At 49.0% G+C, this 27809-nt stretch overlaps 1 protein-coding gene across 1 annotated transcript; it reads right to left on the reverse strand.

The window, feature by feature from the left end:
* Positions 1-97: 97 nt before the first annotated feature.
* Positions 98-18377, reverse strand: TCFL5 (transcription factor like 5). The gene is given in 7 exon segments (XM_067708681.1): positions 98-794; positions 796-884; positions 12317-12458; positions 14319-14565; positions 15956-16118; positions 16404-16590; positions 17681-18377. Coding segments are annotated over 7 exon segments (1509 nt in total). The 5' UTR covers positions 18331-18377; the 3' UTR covers positions 98-763.
* Between the last annotated feature and the right edge of the window lie 9432 nt (positions 18378-27809).

The raw sequence follows: 27809 nt of genomic DNA on the forward strand, positions 1-27809 counted from the left end.
ACAAACGTTTAACTATCTCCCACTGACAGTATTTATTGCAAGTGACTGTACTGCACTAAGGTCTATTGTAACAAATAAAGCCACTCATCTGAAAACCTCAGTTCCAAACACTACAGTTTATTACACAGAAAGTAATGACTCTCAATACGAAAATGAGGGCATTGAAGCAGCCTAACACCCAGCAAGTACTTCATTTACGGACACAAGTGCCTTTAAAGGAGGCCTCTGGAAAATTTCTAGCAAAGAGGTTTAAAATAGGACTGCATTTTGCAATACAGTTCTATGCAGCTAGAGATCGTTACAAGGGGAAGCGACAGGCAAATGAGAGAAAATGTCTTACTTACAGTTAAGAACAATTTAACTTGTTCTAGTTGCTAAGGGGGCATATTTAAAATGTAAATAAAATAAGTAAAAAGCAATGTACCTTCTAAGACTAAAGAAATTACAAAGGATGTTACTTTTTCAAGTTATCATGTTAAGAAAACATGATGGAATCAGACAGATAATTGAAAAATTACTTACTAATTGTCAAGATGTCTTCATCCCCAAATGGTCTAAGAGGACGTTAATCGGTAAGCATTTTGTTTTAGATAAATATTTTTACAGAATGTGCTTTCAAAGTCCCCATTGGAGTCCCATCAGCTGAATCATGTCCCTTTAGAGTCAGACTATCAGAGCTGAGTTCCAGGGTCCTAGGAAATGTTTATGGGTCACGAAGGAACAGCCGTTTGCTTCCCAGACATCAGTGCTCACATCCAGTCAGTCACTTGGTCTCCATAGCTGGGCTACTCTGTACTCTCCTGTGTGGGACACGTCACCAAGGAGTCTGGTCTGGTCGACTTTAGCCTTCTGCCAGTTTTACCGCAAAATACACTCTCAAATTCCTAAAGTTGAGAAATGACCATTAACGTACAATATACACAGACATGAAAACTGTTATCTTCAAAAACACAAATGAAAAAAAAAAAAACCCACAAATGGTTGAAATTAAGAGCTAAACCACCTCAAAATATATAGTTAAGGTGTCACTCACAAACGTATGTCACATCCTGTAAGGGGATACAGATGATAAAAATGGGGATTCAAACATTTGTCTCAAATAGTTACCTTTACGTGTATTTTTATTTAGTTTTCCAATAGATTCTCAAAATGCCTGACCATATTGTAAACCCTTCTGATATTTTTTTAGAAGCAGCCATATTTTTTTGTTATTTTCATTGTGGTAGCACAGACATAAACTTTACCATTTTACCCATTTGTAAGTTTGCAATTCAGTGGCATTAAGTATGTTCACACTCTTGTGCAACCATCACCACCATCCATTTCCAGAACTTTCCACCACCCCACACAGACACTCTGTACCGTGACACACCCCTCCTGCCATGGGCATTTGCTGTCCCCTGCCCCTGCCCCACTGACTGCTCGTGTTAGGCGTGGCAACAGGGCCAGACCAAGAGCTAACTCCCCAACACCCTGCCGGCCGCGGGTCAAGTTCATGACACTACGCCTCTAGACACTTTGTGAAAGGCCTCAATTTTAATGGCTGAGTCAGTCTCAAGCTCACAAAAAGAGAAGGCAGGTGCACGCAAACCACCCGAAGCTCATCGGCCTCCAGGAGACAAAAGACACGGGTCTGCAAGATGCAGAAGGTGGGATGTCCTGCAGGACGCAGTAGTCACGTTACTGAACCCAGCTTGGGTCCGCTCGCCCACGTGCAGCATTACATGTCATGATTAGTTATACTCCGTGACGACTTCAGCAGAGAAGTTTTTTCCATGTAATGTTTTTTGTGTCATTTAATATACTAAATAATCTTCATTAGTTTAATATTTCTCTCTGAGATGCCTCAGGAGCCCTTTGGAAAACTCAAAGTCAGCTAGAGAAGGAAACTTACAACTGCTGTCGAAAGCAGCTCAATATTCCAGGAAAACTTTGCTGTCTTAACGGAGAGAGAAAACCACTTCCCGTCTGCACCAGCTTACTTTTAATAGCGAAGTTCATTTAGTTAATTAAATTCAATCTAATATGAGCCAGTCTTGACCCCATGCAAAACTCTTTCCTTAAGGTTCCTTTTCCACAAACCTCCCATCACTTTCTGTACCCGTATTAGTTCGTCCCTTATTTTTTCCCTAGCCAGAAACAACCAGCTCTGGGACAAAATTATTCTCCCTTTCTCCCTTTAACAAAGATATTTCCATTCTTTTTTGGCTACACCACACGACATGCGGGATCTTAGTTCCCTGACCAGGGACCAAACCCTTGCCCCCTGCAGTGGAAGCGCAGAGTCTTAACCACTGGGCCGCTGGGGAAGCCCCTAGCCCACTTTCTTTACACACTGAAATTCTTCCCTTATTACTTTTAGTAACTTAATTACATATGTATTACAATTTTTAATCCTTAAAAACTTTAATCTCTATTGAAAACCAAGAAGCAAGTAATTGAACTGTTCTTTATTCAGCATGTTTTGATTGGCAAACTTATGAGCACATTCTGTAACCTCTAGAAGCACACGTTTTCCTATAGTACAATTTTGCTCTTTAACGTGGTACAAGACATGTATCTAATAAGCCCAAACATCTTTAGTTTTTTTCTCTCTCATAAGAAGACAAGAGAAGATAAACTTAGACTTCTTGAGCAATCAATGTTCCAGTATTTTACCTTAATGAAAAACGACTTAGACCTTTAATGAATTTCCGTCATATAACTTAATTTAGCAAAACTAAAGTTTCAAGTTACCAAAAATCCGGAAAAACTAATACACGACTATTCCTAAAGAGTTCACCTGAAAGCTTTTATCCCATTTATCTCTATTTTATTACTTATGACAATATTATACAAAGACATCCATCCATCCATCCATCCAGAGATCTCATAGCTTATATTTCAATAAAAAACTTATTAGTTTATAAATTTGATCCCATTTTCCCTCTCTATTGTAAAACAGCCCTAACTGCATAATAGTAGCATAATTTAAGGATCCATTAACAGGCCACTTTTTTCCTGAATCTATGGAGTATCATGGCCAGGCCATGTAACAAAGGAAAATCATTTTTTTTCATTTTATTTGTTTGTGACTGAAAGTGGTCCAGTTCTGGAGAATGCACCCCAAGGGGCTGCATTCAGGAAATAAGCTTGAGTTTCCCATACCAGCACACTTACACACAAGACAAATGCGCGTGCACGCACACACACACACACACACACACACACGCACGAAGAACAAAATCTAATTCCTGCAGGACAAAAACAAAGAGTGAAGTCCAACAATTCCCTCAAGTTCCCAAATGAGGGTTCCTGTTTTAATAACAAACAAAATGCAAATGAAAAGATAGGAAATCATGACCTCACGTGTCATGGCAACTCACCCAGCAAACGTAAAACTTTGTAACAGTTGGAACAAGTTAAATTTACCTACTTGAGTTTAAAAAGGCTCTTTCCCTTTTTTTCCTTTTGATTTGAAGTTCTACTAATTAACCCAGGCTGAAGTCTCAGGCAATGTGGGTTGTGTTTGCATTTCAAAGACATGGTAAGTGTTATGGCTTCAAGCTTTCTCCTAGAAATATTTTTGTTCTCTGAGGGTCAGAATTCTGAGAAAATATTTAAGCCAGCTTTCTCAAACTGCATAGGCAAAAAAGAACCAGGTTTGGAATTTCAAAAGAGTTTCATCTTAACCAATTTTCTCCAGAGTCTGAAGAAAGTTGTGGCCATGTGGTGTCAGAAAAAACATTTTTCTTTTGATAGGAGCATAGCTGAACATTTACCAGTTTAGTAAAATACACCCTAGACTACAAGATGGAACAGAGCTCTGATCACTCATTTCTTAGTTATTCATGGCCGCTGTTGTCAAATGTCAAACAAACCAACCGATGCAATGGAAGACAGTCCCTCAGGGTCGAAGTTCCCTAGTCCCGAAAAGGGAAATTCCCAACCAATGCCCCATCAGAGACAAAGCCAAGTCACCAGGCTTCCCTGGTGGTTAAGAATCCGCCTGGCAATACAAGGGACACGGGTTCGAGCCCTGGTCTGGGAAGATCCCACAGGCCGCGGAGCAGCTAAGCCCATGTGCCACAACTACTGAGCCTGCGCTCTAGAGCCCGCGAGCCACAACTACTGAGCCCACACGCCACAACTACTGAAGCCAGCGTGCCTAAAGCCCGAGCTCCTCAACAAGAGAAGCCGCTGCAACGAGAAGCTCACGCACCACAACGAAGAGCAGCCCCCCGCTCGCCGCAACTAGAGAAAGCCACGTGCAGCAACGAAGACCCAATGCAGCCAAAAATAAATAAATAAATTTGTTTAAAAAAAAAAAAAAAAAAGCCAAATGACCAAGCCTTAGTCCAAAAGGGAAAATCCCAACCAATATTCTGCTATAGAAGTCAATGTGATAGGGAAGAATACTCTGGTGTCACCACACGTGAGTTCCATTACTTACCAAAGACATCTCAACCTGCCAATGCAAGTGCCTCGTTTCTTTTATCACAAAAATCAAAAGCGCTGTGGGCCAAGGATGGCTGGTTGGCGGCAAGGTCTTGGGGCTGCCCCTGAGACAAAGGTGCTCAGACAGCTGCTGAACAGGACCCACCTCAATCACCAACACTGTCCCTAAACCAGATTGGGTCCACTCGCCCTCACACAGTAAAGACAACCTACTGACGCCAGGTTGTGGTGAAGGAAAGTGCAACGTTTATTGCAGGCACCAAACAAGGAGTTCAGATCTTTTGAGCGTTAACACCGATTACTAGACAAGTCTAAGTTCACCTCCTGTCTTCTTATGAGAGAGAAAAACAGCTAGAGATGTTTGAGTTTATTAGATACACGTCTTGTACTACATTAAAGAGAAAAACTGTGCTATAGGACAACGTATGTTTTTAGAGGTGTGTTCATAAGTTTGCCAATCAAAACATGCTGATATAAAGAAAAGTCCAATTACTCGCTTCTTGGTTTTCAGTAAAGATTAAAGTTTTTAAGGGTTAAAAATTGTAATACGTGTGTAATTAAACTACTAAAAGTAATAAGGGAAGCATTTCAGTGTGTACAGAAAGTAGGATATACATTGTCAGTGAGAGAAGGTATAAAGAATGGAAATATCTCTGTTAAGGGAAAAAAGGGAGAATAATTTCGTCCCAGGGCTGGTTTTTTCTGGCTAGGGAAAAAATAATGGACAAACTAATACAGATACAGAAAGTGATGAAAGGTTTGTGGAAAAGGAACTTTAAGGAAAGAGTTTTGCATGGGGTCAAGATTGGCTCATATTAGATTGAATTTAATTAACTAAATGAACTTCGCTATTAAAAGTAAGCTGGTGCAGACTGGAAGTGGTTTTCTCTCTCTGTTAAGACAGCAAAGTTTTCCTGGAATATTGAGCTGCTTTCGACAACAGTTGTAAGTTTCCTTCTCTAGCTGACTCTGAGTTTTCCAAAGGGCTCCTGAGGCATCTCAGAGAGAAATATTAAACTAATGAAGATTATGTAGTATATTAAATGACACAAAAAACATTATATGGAAAAAACTTCTCTGCTGAAGTCATCACAGAGTATAACTAATCATGATGTGTAATACTGTGCGTGGGCGAGCGGACCCAAGCTGGGTTCAGTAACAATTTTTGGCATCCCAGATGGGCTGGAAATCCCATCTGGGTCACCAAAAATTGTTACTGAACTGAATTTGGGTCCGCTCACCCGCGCACAGTAAGGCCAATCTACTGACACTGGGTTGCAGTGAAAGAAAGTGCAGCATTTATTGCGGGTGCCAAACAAGAAGTTCAGGTCTTTTGAGCATTAGCTGCCCAGACTCCTTGTTTGGCACCTGCAGTAAACGCTGCACTTGTTTTCACCGCAACTGGTGTCAGCAAGTTGGCTTTACTGTGTGCAGGCAAGTGGACCCAAATTTGGTTCAGTAACGTTCAGCCTCATCAATAAACAAACAGCAAGGAAAATAGGAAAGGGGAGCCAGAGCAGATTAAAAGGTGCATAAGAGCTACGAACCAAACGCAGTGTTTGGATACCGATTTAAGTAAGTCGACAGTAAAAAGACAGTTGTGAGCCAATCAGAGAAACCTGGACAGGGAGGGAGATTAAGGAAGCTGATGATGACGTGGTTGTGCTTTTAAACAGCCCTTTTCTTTTTAGAGATACATTTGTGAATGAAAATGATATGACAATTGGTAATGCTTTAAAATAATTCAGTGACGGTGGGAGGATGGGGACGTATAGGTGAAACAAAGTTATGCCTGAAGCTGAGTTATTGGACACGGGCGTTCATTATTCTAGTCTCTCCGTTTTTGTGCGTGTATACATTTCTGTAAGTTTTTTTTTTTAAAGCATAGCATTCTTACACAATTAAGTCTAAATGTTTTTATTGTGGTAAAATATATATAACATAAAATTTGCCATTTTTTACCATTTGTAAGTGTACAATTCAGTGGCTTAAGTACATTCACAATGTTGTGTAAACATCACCGTTATCTATTTGCAGCACTTTCTCATCTCCCCAAACTGAACCTCTGTCCCTGTTAAACATGTACCCTCCATCCAACCACCTCCCCCAGTCTCTGGCACCCGTCATTCTACTTTTTGACTTTATGAATCTGATGACTCTAGGTACTTCATGTAAGTGGAATCATACAGTACTTGTCTTTTTGTGTCTGCCTTTTCCCGGTCAGCATCCTGTTTTGGAGGTCCATCCATATTGTGAGGCATGTGTCAGAACTTCATTCCTTTTCATGGCTGAATAGTAATCCATTGGCTGTACAGACATTCTGCTTCTCCATTCGTCTGTTGATTGGATTGTTTCCACCACTTGGATTGTTTCCACCTTTTGGTGACTGTGAATAATGCGGCTATGAACACTGGTGTACAAATATCTGTTTAAGTCCCTGCTTTCTATTCTTTTGGGTAACTGTTTAACTTTTTTTTTTTTTTTTTTGTGGTACATGGACCTCTCACTGCTGTGGCCTCTCCCGTTGCGGAGCACAGGCTCCGGACATGCAGCCTCAGCAGCCAAGGCTCACGGGCCCAGCTGTTCCGCGGCATGTGGGATCCTCCCGGACCGGGGCACGAACCCGCGTCCCCTGTATCGGCAGGCGGACTCCCAACCACTGCGCCACCAGGGAAGCCCCTATGTTTAACTTTTTGAGGAACCACCAGCTGCACCATTTTACATTCCCACCAGCAATCCCAAGGGTTGCAATTTCTCCACATCCTCACCAACACTTGTTATTTTGTTTTGCAATAGCCACAGCTAATGGGTGTGAACTGGTATCTCACATCCATTAAAGTGCTTTTGATTTGCATTTCCCTGATCATTAGTGATGTTGAGCATCTTTAAATGTGCTTATTGGCCATTTGCTTATCTTCTGTGGAGAAACGTCTATTCAAGTCCTTTGCCCATTTTTGAATTGTGCTGTCTCTTTGTTGCTGGACTATAATAGGTTTCTATTTAATTTGTGTCCAGGAAGGGAAGTATAAGCGCTCTCTCTGCTGCCACTGCTCTGACTTTTGAGTCATCTGGAACGGCTGGCGCCCTCCACCTGTCCACACGCTACGTGGCATCCCAGCCACGGCCATCTGCCATTTGCAACAACTGTCTATGCTCAGAAGCTATATCTGCACAGAAGCACATTCTAATTTCCTTCCCAAAGTTTAAAAGGTTTTCAACGGGTCTTAATGCAATGTAAGATGAACCATGGTTTGATACATTGGTTTCTATATTCTGACACCCAAAGCCCAGCTATAAAATACTTGCCTATACTTGAGAAGGCAGAATTGACCTTTGAGAATACCTAAATAGAAGTCAGAAGGAAGAAAACAATCACCTCTCAGATGTAAGAAAGTACTTCAAGAGATTTTTCTAAACAATCATCATAAAATGAGGAGCCCTGGGCACCCGTCTTTATTTTGAATAGTTCTGCCAGCAGTGGGGTTAAGGTGTAGCTCGATCTAGACTCTCACGAGGTTCCTGGGACTCAGTTCATGGGAACTTGGGGTGACCGTGAAAGAGGGAGACAAGTGGACACCTCCCGCCCTTGACTGCGTCAAAGGTAAGCTAGTAATTGTTACTCTGCTCTCTCAATTAGCGTCTATTTCAACGAAACTTAAGTGAAATAGCTGAGTTTTAAGGGATTTTTACAACTCATCAGACACCTTGAGATGACGTCTGGTCAAAGTTGGATATTCACATTAAATTTGTAAATAGGAGAAGGCCAATAATAAAAACTATTTTTAGTGGGCAAAAGAAAGATCGTTCCAATTACATGTCGAGAAATTATACCAGGAAGTCAGGAAGAGGAAGAAGACAGGTGTCATCTGTACAGAGAGACGAGAGAATTAAAGGAAAAGGGTTAATGAAACCAAGAGGGGTGACAGACCTGGGGCCCAGGTGGGAGGGTGCGCCCCCGACACTTAGCCACGCTGAGAGCCCCACAGAGATGGGACAAGGCCAGTCACGGTGGGAGATGCCACGGGGGCTCTGAGAACAACAGGTCTGACAGACAAGAGAGGACAGGAAAGGCCTGAACCACAATTCGTAACCTCAACCTAATAAACATACAGAATTCGCCGAACCGAGAATGCACGTCCTTTCCAAATAAACACAGAATTTTAAAAAACTGACCACATAAGAGGTCACAATGGAAAAGCCCCAACACGTTTTTAAAACTGCCATCTGCACTGATCAGAACGTGAGAAATAAATGTGAGAAACAGATAAAATGCTGTGTCTTATCTACAAAACAGAAACAGACTCACAGACAGAGAACAGACTGGTGGGTGCCAAGGGGGTGGGGGTGGGGCATTGATGGAGTGGGAGCTTGGGGTGAGCAGATGCAAACTATTATATACAGGATGGACACACAAGGTCCTAACCCTATAGAGCGTTACAGTTCCCTGTACAGCACAGGGAACCATGCTCAGTATCCTGTGATAAACCATAATGGAAAAGAATATGAAAAAGAATGTAAGTATATATATACATGTGTGTGTGTGTATATATATATACACACACACACACACAACTGAGTCACTTGGCTCTACACCAGAAACTAACACAACACTGTAAATCAACTACACTGCAATAAACTAAATTTAAAATAAAAAGGACAGAATTCCTACTGCACAGGAAAGGGAGAAGTAACAGTACGGCTGCACCTGATAACTGGGGCTGGTGCGCAAGGACACGTGGGTGCGGGCCGGGCCCCCAGCCCAACTTCAGGTGGAGGAGGGAAGACAAAGCAGGGGGGCAGCGCCACCGTCCTGCCCAACGACTGTGATGGTGACAGGACAGAGGAGAGGGAAGCACAGGGTGACAGACTGCCCCGCAGCCCCAGAGCCTGGCTAGGGTTCAAGGTCACGACCCCAAAATGTCACCTCACAACAACTGCGTCACCAGCGATCCTGGATTGGGGCTGGACCGGGGAAAATGGTGTAGAGGATGTTATTGGGACAAGAGGCAAAATTTGAATTAGATAAGAGTATTACACCAATGTTAAGTGTCCTGATTTTGGCCACTGTATTCTGGTCATGTAAGATAATGTAATATTCGTTAAAAGCACAGATTGAAGTGTTTGGGCATCAAGGCACATGGTGCCCACAGTTTACCATCAAATGGTTTAGACTGCAAGAGACAGAACAAATGGGGCAAAATGTGAACAACTGGGGGTTCTGGGTAAACCTGGGTGGGCACACAAGGAGCTCTTAGCACTCACCTTGGAATTTTCCTGCAAGTTTAAAATGATATAAAAATTTTTAACGACCATAAATAAATACAACGAATCATCTAAGTCCAGGGCTCTGCAGGCACCTTCCGGCCCGATCTCTTCAAAATCTCAGTGCCGCAATAGAAACTGGGCGGTAGGGAGGACTGCTATAGCTCAGAGACAGAAAAACGCCACTGAATGCAACACAGGAGCATGGCTGGGTGCTGGTTTGGAAAAAAATGCAGCCATAAAAGTCACCTTCAGAACATCTGGGGGACATGGGAATACGGACTGGGTAGTAGATGGTATAAGAGAATGACTATCGACCTTGTGAGGTGTGAAAACGGCACTGGCGTTACATGGGAGACACAGGCGTAAATATTTAGAGGTGAAGGGTCATGATACGTCATTGTCTTTGGAATTGTGCTGTGCGTGTGCACGTGTGTGTTAAGCATGGTAAATGTTGACGGCTCAGACTAGGTGAGGGGAGGGCAGGTGTTCAGTGAACTCTGTGCTCAGTAGAAAAATAAAACAAAGGGAACCACCTGCTTGCAGACTCATTTACCTTCTCAACTCCTCCACCTGACGCCTCCTGGGCACTGAAAACCTAGCCCGTCGGACACAGAACGTGGATTCCGCCCCACCCCATCCTGCTTCTCCACACGTCTTCCCATCTCAGGAAACAGCGCCACCCGCCCAGCTGCTCCAGCCAGACACCCCACCGTGGACCCCAATTCCTCTGCCCAGCAGCCCTACATCCAGCACCGCGGGCCCTGGCCAGTCTCAGCAGAGCCGCTGCGGCCTCTGACCAGGGTCTGTGTCTCCACTCCTGCCCACCCCTAATCTCTCCTCCTGGAGTCCAGTCTCCCTGCTGCACAGCAGGGAGAGCCATCTTTGCAGCATGTCAACCAGACCCCACACCGGGATGGAGGTGGTCCATTCACCCTCAACCTGTTAGCCGCTTCCCTCCAGCCCACGGGGTCTCTGTCTTATTCAAGGTGCCCCCAGTGTCTCGGACAGAAGCCTGGTTAGAGTCGGAACAGACCTGTGGGATGAGATGTGTACTGAAATAATTTAGGAAAATCACTGAAGACTTTCGTGTATCACATCTTTCAAAATGTTCATGCAAGTAAGAGGGGGAAAGTCACTGAGGAAACAGGAAGGACACAAGGGTTTAAGCTGCCTACATTCTAATTCCCCCCAAATTGCTACTGACGTCACTTCGGCCTGTTTCTTCATGGGTCTTGTAATCCAACCCAGAAACAATCTACAAATTCAATGTAACTACATTTCAGAAATATTCAGGAAGCCTAATATACATAAAAATTAATGTCCATAAATTTTTAACCTATTTAATCTTTGAGTATAGATAGTGACAGTTAAGTTTTTTTATTGTTGCAAACACCTTCATCATATTTGAATGGATCATATAAATAATAATTTACCACTATTAGGTACACAGAGCCAACCATTAAATCATTTTTTAAAATATAAAAGCTTTATTTTATTACAATAAACCAAGTCTATCGCTAAAAAATAATGTTAAAGAGTAACCACATTATAAATAACCATAAATGATCCAATCAGCACAAACTTGACGCAGGTATTGCTTTAAAAGGCAATTAAATATACAATGAAAATAAGGAACTTGACGAAATTACGAAACACACAAGATGGAAATGCACTTGGGCACAGAAAAGGGAAACGGAGAAGACAAACTCTTAGCACTCAGCCCAAGGGGCCTCATTCCAGGCAGCCTGGGGCGCTCGGCCGGCCGCTCCCCCAGGATCTAGATACAGAAGGCTCTTTTTCAAAATGTTCCACGTTTATAGTGCCAACCTCAGCTCGGTTCTCTAATCAGACCCGTGCTGCCGTCAACGGCAGCGACTACACGACAGCAGGGACCAGCAGCAAAACCAGGCCGCTCTTCACTAAGGCCTCATCCCACGCGCCCTGATCCCCAGAGAAATGAGGCCGGTACCTGGACCCAAGGTCCCCCCAAGGAAGAGCACAGAAGCCAATGTAGGGAATGTTCTCTCATCTGAACCCCCAAGGAGGGGGCAGGTGGGACCCTCACTCACACCCAGCATCCGCTCCCACCTGGAGGGCTTGCAGGGAATCAATGGCTCCTCGGCCCAGACAGACAGGGTCAAGGTCGAGCTGGCTGTCCTAAGGAACGGAGATGCTCGAGCCCCTGAGCCCCCACCCCGATCCCCCAGGCCGCAGTGTTTCTCTTCTCTGCCTTCTGAACATGTTTGAAATCCAGATTATTTATTTGACATTTAGTTGCCTCTTTTTTTTCCCTATTTGTGCTTTATCCCTTTCACAACATCTTCTGAGGGGGGAAAAAAAAAATCATACCCTACAGGCAGGTCTCTGAAACCCCTTTAAGCCCCCAAACAATCCACTGCACAGAGCAGGGCCCTAACTGCCAGCTGACCACACATCCAGGCTGTGGCTAGCACCTTGATAAGTGACGAGCAGGGCATTATTCACACTGGACTCAGCATCGGACGTTTGGTTCCAGGAAACAAAGGACAGTTTGGGACATCTTAGAGGAAAAAGGATAAATAACAACACGGACACATTTACAGGATTCTGAAAATATCCTGGCCTAGATACTAACCTTTTTGAAAGAATCCCCGTGTCTTTCTTGAATGTACTTCAGGAACGCTGTGGTCCACTGCAGCGTCGTCGCCTTGTCCGTCTCGGCGTTGCAGAACGGGACTAAAAGATTCAACTCATCACAACAAATGCGGATTCTGCGCCTACGGTCAAAACCCCAAGTGGTCACACAGAGAAGCTGAAGCGGAACGAAGGAACAGAGCAGGTGTCTGTGTGTCTTGAGGAATCAGCTCGCGGCCTGGCCACTGAGAGCGCAGGAAGGGCAGGCCCTCACCTCGGGTCTCCCCTCTACAGCGGCCAGCCCACCCTCAGCTGCCCACTAAGCCCAGTCACGCTCCCTGGAAAGTTTCCTGTTTACTTCTCCTGGGCCAGGAGCAAGGACCAGGTCCAAGTCTCTAGACCAAGGATGGACCCAAACCCCCCGAAACTGGAAGCAAAATTGTGTGTGTGTTTCTTCTGGGCAGGACATTCTTTCACTCACCTGCCCCCCAGGTGCCAAGGAAGTCACAGAAGCTAGGATTCACAGCTTTGATTCTCCAAGGCGCCCCGCTTCATAAGGGACCACAGACTACCAGCCTGTGAATATCCCCAAATCCAGCCCTTTCAGGGATGACTTACATCCCACCTGGAGTCTTAGACCATTTTTAACTTTCACGTATTACATTCAGGTAATACGGCCCTTGTTCCTATTTCCCCACCTGTACACTCAGAACTCTAGAGCAACTTTGTAAGGTAACAACAACAGCAGGAATTCACTAGATGCTCTGCAGCTGCAGGCACTGGGCCAGACACTACATTTCAGCTTGTTTAATTCCTGTGTCCCATCTACGCAGTAGGTGATATCCCTATTTTATAGATGAGAGACTCAGGTGGAGAGGTAAAGAGTGTGTAGGAAGTTGTTAAACTAGGAAATGGCAGAGTAAGGATGAAAACTTTTACCGTCAACACGTAGTACGTATAAGGCTTTTTTTCAGATGGTAGGTATTCAGTAAATGTTTATTAAATAAATATAAACAATGCCCATTATAATTCGCGGTGAGCTCAGTGATGCCCATCGCTTGGCCTGTATGTGCGGACACATCCTTAGGAAAGGTATCTAGCTGCCTAGCTTTAATATATCCCTTTAAATAAATAAATTTCCACTGCTCAACACTGTAGGTTCAGAGATGAATATCTGTCTTGCTCAATGCTCTATTTCCTGAGCCTAAAACAGAAACTGGTACAAAGCACTCAACAGATGACGAAGTTAGGGATTCATCCCGTACCCAGCTATAACAGAAAAATTAACCACCTTTTGCTTCTCCACAGAGCAGCACAAATAAAATCCACAGATAAAACAACTTACATAAGCTGTACCTTCCTCCTTCTTCAATATCCTTAAAAGAGCCAAGCAAAACTGAGTAGGCCAGTACGCAGGCGGCCCCCCTCCCAGGAAGGCTGCCCCGGTCAGCACCTGGGAACTTAGATTTCGGGGGGGTTCCCACCACCGTTGGCCACTGGCTTATAAACACCAGCTTTCCTTCTGGGCGTCTGGGACTTGGCCGCGTGCCAGGTAGGGAATGCCCCCCCCCACCCCCACCCCGACCAGCCCCCAGTAGGATCCAGGGCCCTGAGTCTCTAAGGAGCTTTGCTGTCCGGGAACATGTCACCAGTGCTGGGGGGTGACAGGCATCCTGAGTGGCTCCGCTGAGAGGTGTTCTGGGGAGCTGGCGCCTGGGGCCCCTAGACCTCTCCCCATGCGCCTCTGCCGACTTTGCTGGGTTCTTCGTCCAAAATAAATCGAAGCCATGAGTCCTCCTAATGAATCATCAGACCTGGGGGTGGTCTCGGGTACCCCCATCCACCTAGCAAAGCACGGTGGCCACTGACTCTAGCCAGCTTTCCCTGCCTTGAACACAGAAATGGCTACACCATTGTTTTCCACAAAAAGGCGCCCGTCACCACCACCGACCACATCAGCTCGGCGTCTAAGACAGCTGTACGCCACCGACGCCACACATTACCTTCTGTCTCTTTCCATGCGGTTGTGCCTCTCCCTGCGCTGGGACCGGCCCCGCTGGGGCCCGCTCTGGGTCTGCTCCCCGAAGGTGGCCTGGGACAACTCCACCGACTGCCAGGCACCCTGCGCTGCTGCGGAGCCTTCACCCACATTCTGGAGCTCTCCCAGGGCTCTTCGTTCTAGGTTTGTGTCCAGCTGACGTATCCTACTCCGACTCCTCTTGCTTATTGCTTGCTTACACAGCGCTTCTTCTTTGCAAAAGAAGGAAAAAGTGGTATTTTCATTTTTCTGTTCTTCTAAACTTACCCTCGTGAATGCTGAATATATTTTTTGGTATTTTCGATCCAAGATATAAACACCCCAGGTATTCCGTAATCAATACAGCTTATACAGCAATACAGTCAAAAGTCCCCCTTTTAAATCAACAGGCATTTTAACTGTCATCTATGAATAAAAAAACCAAGAAGTTGTTTGATTTTTCTGATATTCAGAATGGGGAAAAAAACACTTGAAATATTTTCTCCAAGAGATTTTCTTGATGTGCAATTATCCTAATAGACAACTGATATTCTAACTGCAATGCTCAGAAGAGGACAAAACCTAAGTGGTTTAGGATTAAACATGCCCTCACCTTACAAGTGAGATTCCCCCCCACAAAAGGAGTAATCACATCATACCTTTGACCTGTGCTACAGAAATATGTCAAATTTCTATCAAAGTACAGCAGGCGTCTAATTAGTACCTGCGGTGATGTGCATTCCCCAGGTACCGTACAAAGCCAAACCCTCTACGGTGAAAGAACCCCTTAACACACATTTCAGAATGGTGAGAACTTTTCAAAAGACATAGAGAGGAATTCGCAAGTATCGGTAATACTCTTCAGCTGAGTAGTCAGTACAGGGACTATTTTAACATTAACCTTTCTACCTTACAAATGTTAAGGTATACTTTCGCGAGCAATGTCATAAGAACAATGGAAAACTAATCACTGGCGTGGGAGAAAGAAGGAGAGCTGCATCCCTACCCTGTCTTTATCAGCTCTCGAAGAGCTGAGTGTAAGCTGTGTTATTGTTGGATAGCTCGAAAAAGAATGTTTTCCAGGAAAAACGGATTGAGGGTTAACGTCAGGGGTAAGCAAAGTTTGCCTTCAGAAGTTTATTTCTAAAACTTTCTGTATCACCTTATGGCCTCTTGCTCCCAACTCAATCCTCTGCCCATCTGCAGATCGTCCTCTAAAGGTCTGAGCGGATTTCAGACTCCTGCCTCACTCATGAAGTATGAAATAAGAGAAAAAAAAAAAAACCTGAAAGTGCTGTCAGTAACTTGAAGGTAACGAAAATGTACCTAAGTCTATCATTTTTCTGTTTAAGGAGGTTACTGTTAAGAAAAAGCAGCCCCTAAACTCAACGTTTCCAGGCCAAGTATAAACGTGATGTTCAAAATTCGCAAGGATGTTCAAAGTGAGGTGACTGGGCAGAGGGACGGAAGGATTTCTAAGACGCAAGCAGGCTTCCGAGATCATTTCATTTGTTTATAAACCACCTCTCTCCCCTCTCCCACCCATGGCCAAAAAAAAAAGGGGGGGGCAAAGACATCAGGCAGGAGGAGAAAGCACCTGCCAGCCTCTGTTTTATCGCTTACCTCCTACTTTAATCCAAACCTGCTCAGGCAAAGCTTTGTTTCTACTACCCAAAGTCTGTTTAGTGGATTCAATTTCTTGCTGATAGCAGAAAGAAAATGCTCTCGGCAATCCAATATCCTGATGCTTGGTAGCTTCAAGTACAGAACATGAGTTACTAGAACTCTGGGAAAAAAATGAAGCAACAGGAACTTTATCAACAGGTGACAATCTCCTCTCTACGTACAAATAAAATGCACTTTAATAGAAGTAACGTCAAAGCTATTCACATGAACTTGAAGAACTTTAGGTGCACTAAGGAGTTTTAAATATCCCCGAACCACATAAATACTCTCGATTTAAAAAAGTTATTGAGCTCAATGAAAGAAACAAAAATCCTTGGGGCCTAACTAAAATACAATTTATCCATTTAATACAGAAGAGCAAAGCTTCGCAAATCATTTTCCCTACCTGTGTTTGTGAAAGATTAGAATTTCCACTAGCAGAGCAACTATTTGCAGTAAACAGAGGGTATGTAAATTGCAGAGCAGTGGCTGCAGCAGCAGTTTTATTTTTCACTAATGTTGTACATTTGTTTTGTTGCTGATGGAGAGGAACATTCATTAATTCGGATGGATGGCGAATAAGAGTTACCAAACTGCCAAGACAAAAGAAACCCAGAAACACATGAAGAGCATGTGGCAGGTAAGTTTCCTGAAACACCACAATCACTAACTATCACACTCTAAAGGCTAACATTTGATTTTCTAGATAGGAACTTGAATCTGTTACCATGAATGCCCCCCATCATGGAAATCTCTACAGACAATTATCAGCTAGTGTTGTAGGGGACAAGTTCAAACTTTCTTCCTCACATTGGAAGGTGTGGCTGTGTGTCATCTTTTAGTTACACCTCCCTTCCCATCACACTTCTGACACCAATCTGTTTTTTTGGCCATCCTCCAAAATCTGACGACTATGGGCAAAATGGGGAAAACTACAGGGTGGGGACAGACAGGAAGCTGAGGAGACACCCTAGCAGACAGGCGGCTCCTCTCCGACAGTTGTTGCTGAGAGATCACTTATGGGCTGGCAGTCTGGCTGAAGGATGAAGCTGCATTTTACACTCAAAACCTCACAACGTGACGTCTTTCCTCCCAGGGGATGCATCTGTGCAAGATGAGGTCAGCCTCAACCTGAGTCAACAGAGGGGGAAGCAGAGGTCTCTCCTGACATTTAGGTGAGTGATTTGGGGGCAAAACCTTTGTTCCTCAGGAACATGTGTGCACTTATCTCAACTCATCTCTCTTCCGCATGCAGACGCTGAGTGCACACTGCAAAGGTGATGCTGCAGGCTGCGTACTTAATATCTGCTTGCTGTGCTTCACAGACCACACAAACTTTCAGCTCGGCCTCCAGACCCACTGAGGTCTGCTCCCTGTTAAGATGCGAGCTGCAGTGAGGCCGCTGGCCTCTGCAGAGAACCCTGGTCTACGTCCAGACCCAGGCTGGTGCTTCTCTGCACAGGACCCTGGTCTACACCCGGACCCAGGCTAGTGCCTCCCTGCAGAGGACCCTGGTTACACCCGGATCCAGGCTGGTGGCCTCTGCAGAGGACCCTGGTCTATACCCGGACCCAGCCTGGTGCTTCCCTGCACAGAACCCTGGTTTACACCCGGACCCAGGCTGGTGCCTCTCTGCAGAGGACCCTAGTTACACCCGGCCCGCTCCCTGGGGGATGCACCCACTTGTTGAGCGCCATGCCGGGCTCGGGGGGATCCGCGCCGCGCGGGGCTGGCGGGGACTCGGCTGGGATGCTGTTGAAGCGGTCCTCCAGGCGGACGCGCACGGCCGACTTGGCCCGCGCCTCGGGCGCGCCCTCCACGTTCTCCTTGCCGGCGCCGTCGGGCGCCTTGGGCCGGGGTGCGCCGGCGCCCGGGCCGTCGGCGCACGGCGTCTTCTCGGCGGCGGGGGGCGCGCCCGCCTCGCCCAGCAGCATCATGCGCAGCTCCTGGAAGTCAATGTGACCCAGGCACTGGTTGGCGCCCGCGAAGCCGCCATCGGCCAGCGCAGGCGGGCACAGCATCGGGTACACGGGCGGCGCGCCCCCCGCCGCCGCGCCCCCGGCCGCCGCGAAGCCCCCCGCCGCCGCGCCCGGCGCCGCCGCCGCCAGGAAGGCCGAGTTGAGGCGCGTCTCGAGCTCGCCGTCGGCCGCCGCCGCCTCCATGTGCGAGTAGAGGATGTGCTGCAGCTGCGTGTACTCGATCTCGGTCATCTCCACAAGGCTCAGGTCGGTGGTCGTGAAACTCAGCCCCGCCTCGCCCAGCGCCGCGTCCGCGCCCTCGGGGCCCGCCGGCCCGCCCGTCTGAGGCGGCTCCGGTTGCCCGGGGCCCGACATGCCGGCGCCAACGGCGTAGGGTGCGCGGGCAGGCCGGCGGGGCCAGGCCGGGCGGGCGGGGTCGCGGAAACCGCCGGCCGCAGCGCGCCTGCGCCGCCCGCCCGCAACGGCAGCCCCTCCCCGGCGCGGCCCTGCCCCCGCCCCGCGGCCCCGCCCCACGGCCCGGCCACACCAACCGCCCGCCGCGCCTCCGCCGCGGCGCCCAGTCCCAAGCTACGCGCGCAGGTCTGGGGCGTGGGGTTCGGGCGGCGAGGCTGCGGCGCGCGGGGCCAGGCCGTCCAAGTCCAGTGCCTGAGGGGCCAGACCACCCGGGTCGAGTGTCCGCAGGGCCGGGCCGCCCGGATCCCAATGTCCAAGGGGCCAAACGCCCAAGTCCAGTGTCCGAGGGTCAGACACCTGGGTCGAGTGTCCGCGGGGCCTCCCAGGGCCTGGCCGGGTATCAGGGCGCATGCAAGAGGCGCCTCTCCAGGTAACGCTTCACCACGAGTCCACGTATCCAGGGGGTGCCGCGCGGTCCCCCCCTTCTCGGGACACGAGGCCTACAGTAAGCCCGAACAGTAGACAGGTGAGACAGCGCCCCCAAATACAGGTGTGACAAGGCAGGCTGTACGTAGGTGAAAACTCAGTCAGATAAATAAATACACGTGGTGCACCGTTCCTCCTAGAACCGGCAGGGCTCGTGTAATCAATGCACTCGACAAACACTGGCCAGTGATGGGCTAGAATGCACATGCCATGTGGGTTCATCCTTTCCAAGTGTGCTCTTCAGCGGTAGTGTATTCACATCCTATCACCACAATCAGTTTGCGAACATTTTCGTCACCCCAAGGAACCCCATACCCATTAGCGCTCCCTACCCACTAACCTTCTTTCTGTCCCTATGGGTTTGCCAACCCTGGGTACGTCCTATAAATGGTATCATAGAATAGGTGGTCTTTAGAAGAATTATTTTTGTGGGCTCAAAATAATTACTGTACCCACCTCTCACCCTTACCCCCATCTCAACCAGTGGTTGTTTTCTGTATAGGAACCACGTGGTTTAAAGAAAGGCCTGTGATTTAGGCAGTTTTCTTCCATCAGGCTCTGAATTGCTCATTCTGTCAGAGCTCAGACATCTATGGAGTGCTAGTCATTTCTTCTGCAGTATCTTTTCTTTGAACAATATAAGATCATCCTGCACTTCCCTGGAGGTCCAGTGGTTAAGACTCCGTGCTTCCGCTGCAGGGGGTGCAGGTTCCATCCCTGGTAGGGGAACGAAGATCCCACATGCCACGTGGCACAGCCAAAAAACTTTAAAAAAAAAGTAAAAAAAAAAATATATATATATATATATTTGCTTTTCTTTCTGTCCACTTAATATGTCCCCAGTAGGAAAATGATGGACCGCTTACTCAATAAAATGTATCAGGTGTGGGGGAAAAAACAAGAGCACTTTTTCTCACACCTAACATAAAAATTAGTTTCAGATCATCAAAATACCTAAATTTAAAAAGAAAATTATATAACTACTAAATATATAGGATGATATCGATAAAATCTTTGAGAAGATTCTAAGCGTGACATCAACACAGACCATAATGTGCACAGGCTCGCCCTGGGGATCTTGTTTAAAAGCAGATTCTAATTCAGCAGGCCTAGGTGGGACCCGGAATGCCACCTTTCTAAGGAGCCCGCAGCTGACGTGTGTGCCGCTGATCAGTTGACCCCACTTTGAGCAGCAAAATCACGGAGTATGGTGAAATTTACAATGTTTAAAAAAGAAAATAAAATCAAGATTATATGCGACTTGGTTTTTCGCTTATTGGAAATAAAGACCATTGACACCTACGTTGTTTTTTGTGTTTCTTGATTTGGGCGGGTTCCTTGCAGATAACAGTTTTGAGCCCTCTTTTATTTAGACATGAAACGTGAGAATGATCTGGCTTTAGTGGGACTTATTTTATAAATAAAATGTGAAGAAAATAGAAAACATGTTTTTTTCAAACTCTAAACGTGGCTCCAAGTGGTTCTGGTCTAGGCCTCCAGGGGTAGCCCTCCTCAGCTGAGGACCCTAGCTGAAGAGTCAGGCAGAGCCCGGCGGAGCAGGTCAGGGTGGGAGAAAGGCCCCACCTGGGCTCCCCTGAGCTAAGAAGTAAACATGCAAAAAGATAAATAAATGAATAAGTAAACAGCATCATGGACCGATGCGAAGGGCTGGCTTTCGAGAACAGGAGGAGCTGCTCTGTGGACAGGCCATCGTGCAGGGGGAAACCCCCGGTGGGTGGCAGAGTCAGTTTAGTGGCTCCGGACTAACGGCCGGAGACCCAAGCACAGCATCCACATGAGCCTCAAGGAACGCGGGCGAGCATCGGACGTGACGCCGTTGTACAAACATATGGATTCGGTGAAAGCAGCAGGGCTGGAGAGCAAAATGCAGACATTACAGGAAAAGAAAACTACAGAGCAATACTGGACAGGAACAGATAGGCAGACATTCTTAACACAAGCTGAGCAAATTGAATCCAACAAGATTTTTTAAAAAGAATAACTCATCGTAACCAAGTAGTGTTTTTTCCAGGGATGCAAGTTTTGTTTACATTTGAAAATCAACCAGTGTAAATTACTATATTCATAGAGCAAAGTGAAAAGCCATATGATTACCTCAAAAATGCAAAAAAAAAAAAAAAAAGTGGCTGGCAAATCTAACATCCATTCCCAATCAAAATTCGGCAAACCAAGCATAGAGGGCAAGTTCCTCAACCTGATAAAGGGCGTGCATGAAATTACCACACTTCACATCATGCTTAAGTGGCAAAAGACGGAATGCTTTCCCTCTCGGTGAGGAAAAAGGAAAGATGCCCACTGTCACCACTTCTGTTCAGCATGTGCTGGAGGGTCTACTCGGCGTGACAGGGCAAGAGAAAGGAGCGTGCAGGTGGGAGGACGAGAAGTGGAACTGTCTACTTTCTCCCTAGGCAGCACGATGACCTAGGGAGAAAATCCTACAGAACCTACAAAAAAGCCAGTGAGTTCAGCGAGGTCGGAGAACACAACAACATACTAATACCAGTCACGTTCCTATACCCTAGCGGTGGACATGCAGGCCCCGCAATTAGAGTACACTAGCGCCTACAATCACTCAGCACACACCGAGGTGTGAGTTTAACAGGATACGTGTAGGACATGCATGTTGAATAGCATACAGGGTGGTTTCACTGCCCTAAAAGTCCCCTGTGCTCTGCCTACCCATCCCTCTGCCCCTTTGCCCCCTGGCAGCTGCCCATCCTCTTACTGTCTCCATAGTTCTGCCTTTTCCAGAGTGTCATAGAGGTGGCTTCATACAGCCTTTTCTGATTGGCTTCTTTCACTAGCTAAATGCATTTCAGGTTCCTCTGTGTCTTTTCATGGTTTGATAGCTCATTTCAGTTAGTGCTGAATAATATTCCATTGTCTGTGTGGGATACCGTTTATTTATCCGTCATCTGCTGATGGGCATCCTGGTTGCTTCCAAGTTTCAGCAACTATGAACACAGCTGCTGTAAACATCCGTGTGCAGGCTTTTGTGTGGACCTGAGTTTTCAGCTCCTTTGGGTGAGTACCAAGGAGTGTGCTCCTGGAGCGTATGGTAAGCGGATGCTTAGTTTTGTAGGAAATAATCGAACCATCGTCCAAAGTGGCTGCGCCACATTCTGAATTCCCACTGGCGTGAGCGAGAGCTCCTGTCACCCCACATCCTCAGCCCCATCTACTGTTGTCGGCATTGCATGCTTTGGGCAGTCTAAGAGGTGTGCTTGACGGCCTTCTGAAGACTCAGTTACCGTGCCAGCTAGGTGGCAACCCCGCGCAGGGCAGGGCGGGGGCGATGTCTCCCGGGACACGGTCTGGGCTCCGCAACCCGCGTTGCTCTCGCTCCAGGATTGCTGGATCTGGAATCAAGGGGTGCGAATGGGGTGCCCCTCTCCCTATTACCTCTCGTGATGCCCCGCAGAGTCTGTGCTTCCCGTTCTGTGACTCTCGGTTCTAGAGGGCTCAGTCCCGAGGGGAAGAGAGCTTCCTCGCGGGGACGCAGTGAGGCTTCCTGGGGCCGTCGGTGGAGGCTGTGGCCTGGCCACTTGGGACTCTTCAGGCCCAAAGCAGGGGTGGCAGAGCCCGACTCTCACGGGTGAGGAACTAGAGAACCCAGGTCCTCTTCGTCCTCCAAGCCGGTGGACGGCCACAGCAATGCCCTCGGGCCCGACGGCTGAGGCTCAGACCGGGCAGGAGCGAAGGTTTGGGTCACCCACCAGGCCACGAACCCCCAGCAGCTGCTCGAGGGCCCAGGGAGCGTGGACGGGGTCATGGAGGAGGGTCTTTGTCGGTACCAGCGCCGCGGCTGCCACCAGGAGTGACGGCTGTGACAGCCGCACCTCGTCCTGCTTTTGATGGAAACGTGCCTGCGTGTTTATCCACCGCACGCTTTTGTTTTCTCCTCCTTGCTCGTCCCTGATCGCGTAGGATGCGACGAGAATGGCCGGCCTTATTCCCATGGTCTGCAGGACCGGGAAGCCCTCCCAGAAGCGACGGGAGATCCGGTCCCCTCTCCTGGGGGCGGGGACAGTGGCGATGGGGGCGTCGTGTTGGGCGGGAGGTGAGTTTGTGCCTGTCTTCCTTTGGGAATTTGGCTCAAAGGGCGGCTGTAAGCAAGGCACGGAGGCGCGCAGGGGGCCGAGATGATGGGCAGGGGGTGGCTAGCCGGGCCCTTTTTCTTAGAAGCCCCTCTGCTGCGTGTTCGCGGTTGAGGGGATCAGCAGAGACAGTTCTGCATGACATCTGGAGACCAGAAGAGAAGCGACAGCCGCACTGATTTTTCAACCCAGAGGTCGACCTGGGGTCACGTGCGGGGCTGTCGCCTTGTTGGGGGCAGTGTCCCCACTGGCCACGCCGCCTCCCGGGATCCCTCGGGCCAGGTGTGCCTCTAACCTTTATGACAAAGTGCGCCAGCTTCTCAGGCCGGATGTCCGCACCGTCCAGGCTGGAGGTAGAGAGAAACACGTGAGAGAGGATAGTCCATCCTCGTGGGGCCCGGCCTGGCCTCACCTCGCCCTCCACACCCTCCCGTCTGCCCGTCCTTCCCGTCCAGCTCTGGCCGCAGCAGCTCCCACAGCCGGGGCTAAGCCCGCAGACCAAGCCCTGATGCATCCCGCATCCCTGTCTCCCTCTTCGCTCCCTCCCGCCCTCTCTGTCTCTCTCTGACCCAGATAACGAAGAGACGGTGAGACCCACGGCGCCGGCGTCTGTAAACCATTTGCTGAGCATCTCATTGCTGTGATTTGTGAGTTTTGTTCGCTCCTTAAGGAGTAAAAGAATCGGAGAAGCCTTTGTTAGAGATGTGATTTCAACCAGCGGCTTAGGGGCATTCGGTTAAGTACCTTTGTGACCGATTTCTAAATATTTGGAAAAACTGTTCAGTATTTAATTTGGTGTTTAAGTGTTTGATATTGTGTTTAAATATCTCTAAAAATATTGTTTAATAGATGAGAAATAGGACATTGAAGAAAATACGAGTTTCCTTCTGCTTGCTCGAAAGTTCCTCAGCTATTAAAGTATTGATTAATCACACACGCACACGCACACGCACACGCACGCACAGAAGGAAAGACAAACCAAAGGAAAGTTTAAGGCAACTGCTTTTGAACTTCCAAGGAAATGAACGTGAGTTTGAACTCGCGGGGTCAAGAGATGAACACTCGAGTGACGAGGGGCAGGGCGGCAGGAGTCAGAGGCCAGCAGAGGCGGGGAAGGGCCGAGTCTTCAGTTAAAACCGCAAAATCACAACACAGTAAAAGCAGCAAGTGGTGGACCCGGTGCTGGAGAGAATCGGGTCCGAATACCCAGCAGGGTGGAGGGATTCCAGGACTGGCCTAGAAAAAGGCACGATGCAGCAGGACGCCGGAGCCAGGGATGCACAGGGCCGTCCTGACGGGGGTGATGGCGCGGCCGAGAAAAGCAGCACAGAGGGACCCGAGGCTGCTGCACGGGGCTCCCCCTCCCTCTGCCCTCCTCCTCCCTCCCCACTCCTTGTTTTCTAAACAAAAGGAGAGCGTCCCTTTACTACTTGATTACACGGGTGGGGATCTTTCCTGAAAACCAAGAGCGCGCCACTCCAGATGAAAGGATGCACGTCGTCCAGGGAGAGAAGCGTGACTGCGGCCGGTTCGCCTTCCAGACGTGAGCTGCTTTCTTTTCGGTCCTGACACGTGTGTGCGTGTGTGCCAGTGTGTGCGCATGTGTGTGCGTATCCGTGTGCATGTGTGCGCGCGGGAGCTGGGGCTTATCCCTGGGAGCTGCCAGCCTAGCACTTGGTCTCCCTGTGCGTCTGGGTGTTGCTCACGGTCAAAGTCACAAGTGCAAACAGCCATGCCTGCAGCGCTGCCATCGGACAGGACGCCCCCGTCCCCCAGATGCCTCCCTCGTGCTGCCCCTTAGAGGCCCCCCGCCCCACCCTGTCTGCAACCTGCCCCCTCCAGCATGTCCCTCAGGGGGGCCTGCGGCCAGTGGCCTTGGTCTGGGGCCTCTCTCACTGGATGCACTTCCCTCCTCCCCGTGGCTCGGCCACTATCCACCCCCGTGTTGACTGAAGGGCACCTGGGTGGTTTCCTGGCTTAGGCAACTGTGAATAAATCACTATAAGTACTTGGGTTCTCATCCCCTTGGGGTGACATTGCCCTCACTGATGACGCGTGCTTTGGGGTGAATGTCTAGCGGGGGGTGGCCGGCTTGTGTGGAATTTAATGAAAAGTCACTGATTGGAAACCCAGAGCTCTTCTCCAGGGCGGTGCCACCTTCCCTCCCCGCCACCCCGCATCCTCGCCAGCACGTGCTACAGTCAGTTTTCTGACCCTTTACATAAAGGGACACCCTGGGGTGGTGTCCACAGTGGCTGAATTCCTCTTCTTTTTCTCTGGCAGACCCTGATACCCTGATTTGCTGCCTTGCAGCCAGAGGTGGCCGGGTGCCAACCTGGCCAATGAGGTCAAACCAGACATTTGAAAGGGGAACAGAGGCTCTGTTGCTCCTGCTGGTTCCCTCCTATAACAGTGAGGTGATGACATGACGGCTGCAGGGGCAGGCTTCTTGCAAACACGAGGACAAGAGTCATGAGCTGAGGATGCAGAGCACGGGGGACCCTCAGTGACACTGCAAGCCACCAGGGCTGCCTGCCCCACCCTCGTGTGAAGCTCAACGATGGAAAAAGTCTCTGTGCTTCCTTGGTGACCCCCCACCTGAACACCAGCAACATGGGTACAGGAAAATTGGGCCAGAAACACCATTAAGAACACTTGTCTCCAGACGGCAGCATTTGGGAGATCTTGATTTTCTTGGTACACCGCTTTCATTTCCCACATTCTGGGAACACACAGGACCCCACAAATCTCCAGGGAGCCCACATTCTCTGGAAAGTAGAAGTTAGAAAATTTTGAACAACGTGAAAAATGTAAATGATGCTTTCTTTTTTAATAAATATATTTATATTTTTTAATTTTTGGCTGCGCTGGGTCTTCGTTGCTGCGCGCGCGCTTTCTCTAGTTGCGGCGAGCGGGGGCTGCTCTGCGTTGCGGCGCGCGGACTTCTCATTGCGGTGGCTCCTCTTGTTGCGGAGCACGGGCTCTAGGCGCACGGGCTTCAGTAGTTGTGGCTCGCGGGCTTCGTTGCTCCGCAGCATGTGGGATCTTCCTGGACCAGGGCTCGAACCCGTATTCCCTGCATTGGCAGGCGGATTCTTCTTTTTTTTTTTTTTTTGCGGTACGCAGGTCTCTCACTGTTGTGGCCTCTCCTGTGGCGGAGCACAGGCTCCGGACGCGCAGGCCCAGCGGCCACGGCCCACGGGCCCAGCCGCTCCGCGGCATGTGGGATCTTCCCGGACTGGGGCACGAACCCGTGTCCCCTGCATCGGCAGGCGGACTCTCAACCACTGCGCCACCAGGGAAGCCCGGCAGGCGGATTCTTAACCACTGAGCCACCAGGGAAGTCCTAAATGACGCTTTTGATGAATACTTGATACCTTTGGGAAATGCCCAGGTTATAAGAAGTGAAGAAAAGATACAAGAATGTATAGAATCCCAATTTTGTAAAAAAAAATAGAGGGAAAAACAGATTACGGGAAAAGATACAGATGGCTGCCCGTGGTGACCACTGGGTGGAAAGTGTGGGTGGTGTTGGAGGGCCTCCCCTTTCCTAAATGTCTGATGGGAAGCAGGCGTCAGAGCCATCCCAAGCCAGGAGCTCCCATCCCCACCCTGAGGGGCCTGGGTTGGAGGCTGGGGCTCCTGCCCTGGGGCACCTGCCTCCTCAACCCTTGCTCAGGCCCCTTCAAGGGCATAGCCAGATGGTCCCCGTCGCTGTGCCTCGCCCTGCTGTCTCCCTGGCCCTGGACCTGCTGGTGCGGGGGTGGGGAGGGTCCGGCCCCTGGGGTGTGATCCTCCCTTGGAGGCTGCTTTCATCCTCCCTGACAGTTGCCTCTGCGGAACTGGATGGGATACGGGGCCCCACCAGGCACCGCGGCCCTCGAGGCCTCAAGCGGGAGGGAGTCCTCATGCCAGGTTTCCGGAGAGCCAAGCGCTGCACGGCGCACCTGATTGTGTGTGAGTGACTTTGGCTAAACGGGGTCACGGGTTGGAGCCGTCAGGTCTGGTCCTGGAGGAGAGCAGGGGTAGTTGGCAGGGTAAGGACGGAGCAGCGGACGCCACGGGAGTATTCTGTGGAGCAGATAAAGCAGGGCTTGGGGAGGATGCAAACATCCCAGCTGTACTCAAGGGACTGAGGATTTTAAAACTTGCGCGTGTTTTCCCCGACGTTTTGGGGAAACTGCTTGGACAGCAGCCTGCAGGCCAGAGGGACTCACGCATTTTGGAGCCGGGCACCGTGCCCAGCCCTGCTCGCGTCTATCCTGCAGGATTCGGGATTTCCTCTTTGGCAGGACCTAGCCGTAGGGCGGTCTTCCCCAAGGTCGGGCTAGCGCTGTGGGCTCTCCGTAGACGAGCGGCCACCCTCCTGGCCTCGCCTGGCCCGACGCCTTTCTGAGGCGGCAGTGATGGCGGCGTCCCCTCGCGGGACCCCCGCTTTGCGGCACTCAGCCGGGAAACCAGACGTTAGGTTACTGACTCTCCAGCCCACAGGGGTAGAGCCTGTCCTGCCCGAGGGGTGCTCTCTGCGTGTCTCGGCTCATGGCGGGAGACGGGTGCACAAACTTGCTGCGAAGCTAAATGCTGGTACAAGGGCCACCAGGATGGGGCCAGTCACTGGTGGCCCTGAAGTTCAAGGGCAAGGCCGACACCTCTGTCTTCTCCTCCCAGCCGCGGCCGCTTCCCTGACCTGAAGGCTCCGCATCTGCTGGCACAGCCCCTGCCACTTATTCCACCCGGCAAGGCGCCTGGGCCACCAGCTCCGCCTCACCACACGCTCGTGACCAGCCCGGTGCTCCTTTAAGGCCCGAGTCAGCGGCCGGGGACTTTTGGGTGCCT

This window comes from Pseudorca crassidens, chromosome 15 (assembly GCF_039906515.1).
Source record: "Pseudorca crassidens isolate mPseCra1 chromosome 15, mPseCra1.hap1, whole genome shotgun sequence".
NCBI classification, from domain to species: Eukaryota; Metazoa; Chordata; class Mammalia; order Artiodactyla; family Delphinidae; genus Pseudorca; species Pseudorca crassidens.